The sequence below is a fragment of the Malaya genurostris genome, chromosome 1, assembly GCF_030247185.1.
Source record: "Malaya genurostris strain Urasoe2022 chromosome 1, Malgen_1.1, whole genome shotgun sequence".
Lineage (NCBI taxonomy): Eukaryota > Metazoa > Arthropoda > Insecta > Diptera > Culicidae > Malaya > Malaya genurostris.
This window is the reverse complement of record NC_080570.1, coordinates 19,281,707-19,286,191: the sequence shown is the minus strand read 5'-3', so window position 1 is coordinate 19,286,191 and position 4,485 is coordinate 19,281,707. Positions and strand designations below refer to the sequence as shown.

At 44.3% G+C, this 4,485-nt stretch overlaps 1 protein-coding gene across 1 annotated transcript; it reads right to left on the bottom strand.

Moving 5' to 3' along the window:
- Positions 1 to 1,237: 1,237 nt before the first annotated feature.
- On the bottom strand, positions 1,238 to 3,445 carry LOC131431307 (homeobox protein bagpipe). The gene is made up of 3 exons (XM_058596978.1): positions 2,762 to 3,445; positions 1,809 to 2,242; positions 1,238 to 1,741 (listed from the first exon to the last, which is right to left on the bottom strand). Exons 1-3 carry the CDS (start codon positions 3,276 to 3,278, stop codon positions 1,379 to 1,381), a joined length of 1,314 nt encoding a protein of 437 aa, XP_058452961.1. The 5' UTR covers positions 3,279 to 3,445; the 3' UTR covers positions 1,238 to 1,378.
- Between the last annotated feature and the right edge of the window lie 1,040 nt (positions 3,446 to 4,485).

Sequence of the window (4,485 nt, the reverse complement as noted above, 5' to 3'; positions counted from 1 at the left end):
CCACTCTGGATTTTTCACTAATAAACAACTTTCAGGATACGTTGAAGTGCTTCGGTTTCATTGTTTTAATGTGGAAAACTACAATACAGTTACAGCGGTTTACAGAAAAAAGATAACTTTGGTCCAGGACTCAGAGAGGTGTTCACTCAATCGAATTCCGATGACCCGTTTCGTATGCAGAGCAAACCGTGTTCCGAGATCACCGATCCATCGACCAGCCCCGCCTTAATGCAATGTTGCATCAAATTGATTCAAACATTAAAGAAAGACTTTCGTTCCCTTGCAAATGGCAAGCAATCGACGCGTATTTAGTTCATGTTCTTCAGTTTTGTATAAATAGTTACCATTTTCATTTCTTACCAATACCTCAGTTTGCATCCAGTCTTACGAACCAACCAATTACTTTCTTGGGACATAGTATGATATTGCACACTTCTGAGTAGTTTTCCTACATAAACCACCAATAAAAAGATTAGAAAAAGCATTTATACAAAAACAGCTACTGTTAATCATAAGACGTATTTTGCTTTATACGTCGAATAATTCCGGGATGAGATGAAAATGCTAATTTATGTATAATGCAAGGAATTTTACAGACGGTTTTTGAAAAAAAAAACAAGATGAAAAATACTGGTCAAATTGACGTCAATTTAAAACCAAACTAAGATTTTCAAACTCACATCAGCAACCGGAAGTCAATCCGAAATAGTTGATCCATTTGAAGGATTTAAAATAATTCTTGCATTTCATAGGAGTTATTACATACGAACCAGTTCGCACCCTCTCATTCTTCTACTAACGCCGTTCTATTGACCAAATGTTATCAAAGACACACGAGGAGGCATGAGATAGTAACTTGTAAGCACCCAGCCAGTTCACCTTTTGGACGACCAATTGTTTCGAAATTTTTAAGTAAAAAATCGTAAACCTTCCTGACAATACCAATAGATTCTGGCTGCATCAATATTAAAAGTTAAAGGGTGAAAATTTTGGGATACTATTATCATGTGTTTTAGCTCTGGGCAGCCGACTACCGAGAAAAATAGTAAAATATCAAACGGATATTCTTTCTGCGAAGAATATCCGTTCAAGTAAATTTTTGACCATTTCGGATAATTGTTTCAACATCACACCAAAAAAATTAAAGACGGCGTTGATTCCACAATCAATTTATTACTGTTTGTGTATTTTATGAAACAATATCTTGCTTGCATTAAAGCTCAAAGTGTCACACTTTCCTTACCGTTAAGATGTATGTACATTTGATTTTAACTACTGCCTTACCGCTAAAGTACTTCGATTTCTTTGGTTCAATTAGCTTACTATTTTCATCTTCTAAATATACACAACTAAGTCAACAACCGCGTCTCGTTTTTCTTCAATCAATTTCCACATTTTCACATTCTTCACCTTCACCACCGGACAACATTTCACAGTCCCGACTGTGGCAGCGTTCCCGTTCCGATTCGTCGACTCGTCTTCGGTCCGCCGATTTGCGTTCTCTGGAAAATCCCGCGGGGTCTTCGTCACTTTTTGCGAAATCCCTCGGTGACGATCGGCGGCCATGGTCCGCTCCATCGATACCCAGTTCCATCGGAGAACGGGTTGAGAAGTTCAGCGGTTGTTTGGATGATGCCACCGCAGCGGCGGCTGCCATTGCCGGAATCGTACCTGGGAGCTTCGATGGGTAGAAGTACGAGAATGGCATCGGTGGAACCGGCATTCCGTAGGCCATCTGAATCTTGGAATTTCGAGAAATGAGGTTTAAAATTTAGATTTAATCGAACAAAGCTGCTGCAGCTCTCTACCTGATGCCGATAAACGTTCAACAGAGCCGGATCCAGTCCGGAAGCGTAATGCGGCTGACCAGCCAACACGGCGGCCGCACCGTAGCTGCCGTCCTCTCGGACCAACACCTGCACCGGGACACGTTTGGTCGCGTTCAGCAGTGCGGCCTCGTGCTGCTGAATCTGCTTCCGTTTGGTTTTGTAGCGTCGATTTTGGAACCATATTTTCACCTGTGTTTCGGTAAGCCGAAGGCTTTTCGCCAGCTCCGAACGTTCCGGTCCGGAAAGATAGCGTTGCTGAGCAAAACGGCGTTCCAGCTCGAACACCTGGGCATGGCTGAAGGCGGCACGGGAACGCTTCTTCCGAGTTGCCGCGGCCGGGAGGTCGTCCGTGGTCAGAGACGGTCCACCGTGGAGCGATGATAGCGGACCGTACGGTGACGGTGAGTCGCAATCTGGTGAATTCGATGGAAGGGGAAATGAATTTATTGAATTATAAATCAAAGCGGCATAGAAAAAATTTCTTAGTTTTGCTGAATATTTCAAATTTTAATAACAATCCCTTAAAAATACAGAAATTGATTCTTGCAAAGACGTTCAAAATTTTAACTTGTAACTTGTTAAGTATTACTCTTTTTCTAATCTATTTTGTTTTATTTCCAGGGTCGATCAAAATGGATGAGTCACTAAATTTGGATGGTATATCAGTTTTGAGAAAATTTATTCATTCGAGAATTAGTCTATGACAACCTTGGAAAGAAAAATGACACATAACCAATTCAAACAGTTTTTTTGCCACTAAAAGCATTGAACCACTCGAAAGGCTTCACTCATCGGTTCATGAAAATTTGTCACGTGCACAGAAAACTACATTAGTTCCACCCTTTTGTCAGACCAAAAAGCTTTTTAAACTGCTTGAACGCCTAATAGCCTTCCATTAGGCCTAATTGTTTACTGAGGATTCCCATGGTTACCTGAATCGTTCTCCGCCGAACGCCTCATATCCAGTGGGCTATCATTTCGACCGGGTTTCATTCGGTAACATTCGTCCGCTTCACTTCCACCACGTGGTCTCTTCTCGTACCGCTCTGTTTCACACTCGCGAGCCTCACTGTGACACCGGGAGTCCAAATTGTGGTCACCATGTTCCGCCGGAACCATGAAGCAGTCGAGCGATCCACGCCGCAGAGACGGATGCAAACTGGCCAAATTGAATGAGCTGTTGTTGTTGTTATTGTTGTGATAGTAAGCAGCCATGTTAAGCTTCCCGTAGAACTCGGCATGATCTGCCACCGAACGTGGGCTTGTTCCCACTGGACCACTTTTGTAGTACTTCATCCTAGCAAGTTCACTAAGTTCTTCCTCATTGCCGGAGGATTCCACCGAACTACGTCGGTCACATTCACCACCCCGTCGAGACCTTGTTAGAATGTCGTTGATCGAGAATGGAGTGGTGGCGATCGATTTCACCGTTGACGTTTGCAAACTCATGTTGAAGCGTCCGAACGTTTCCCGTAACTACTAATCGACTAACACTTCGAGACCGTGACACTCAACTCATTCAGCTAGTAGGTAACAAGTCGGGCACTAACTTTCAGAAGATGCAGGAAAAAATCCAAAACACGACCGCACTTAACCAGTACCCAAGTGGAAATGATGAGTTTTCCGTTTTTCCATCGTGCGCTGACAGTCGAAAGAAGAAAGAAAACCTGCACGGAATTTCACCACCCATTGCCGTCGATCGAAGCAAGCGAGCACGTGTCGTTTGCCCGCATACATTCACCCCGAAGTAACAAGTGTCCGATTGTCCCAGCGAGAGCGAGGGTGAAAATATTCACCACCGAGAGACCACTTCACCACTGATTTCGTTCGGTGTTGGTTGGCTGGCCCCGGACTGCGGTGGATGACGACGGCGTAAAACGAGACAAGGGGAATAGAATAAACAGCCTCTTGATTGGATAAGAGTCCGAGCCGTGATTGGTTGGGCGCCGGTTGTGTTTGCCGCGCGCTAACGAAGTGTGCAGTGAGTGTGGTGAATTGCTTCGAGTAAGGGAGAAACGATTCCGTGTGTGTGTTTGTACGAGTGCGATGAGTATAAGTGTTGCGGTTGAGTAAGTTTTCTTATTGGCGTTTCTTCGCTTTGGTGGTGCTTTCCTTTTTGGTGAGGTGAATTGCAGAAGGGGATTGGTGGTGATTACCGCGCTATGGACGTCTGTTTTTCGATTGTAAAATGAGGTGGAGTGCAACTTTGCAAGAGTGTTTGTCACACCTTGGTTTCTTTTCCCTTCTGACTTCTGGCTACTAAGCCTCCGGCGAATGACTCCTCATCTCCTAACAATTGTCATCGCTCATCAGGAAGCATATTGTATTTAACCACTCACATCGAACGCACCATCATCGGCTTTCCCTCAATGGTCCACTGGATGGGTTCTTCAAATTGAAAGGCCACTTTGTTCTCACTTACCATTATTCGACCACCGACCGTCGTTCGCCTGGTTCTCGATGCTAATTCCGTCATCGGATTCCATTCGCACCCCGAACCCGAACAATGCCCGTAGCCCGTAGAGCAAAAGAGTCAACGAGATAATTGAGGACTCATTTAAATCCCTATTGTTGCTGGTCTTGCGGTGGTGACGATGGGATTATGCAACGGCTCTGGTAGATTGCAATATTTTGCCTGCGGCTTTTTCCGGCGCTT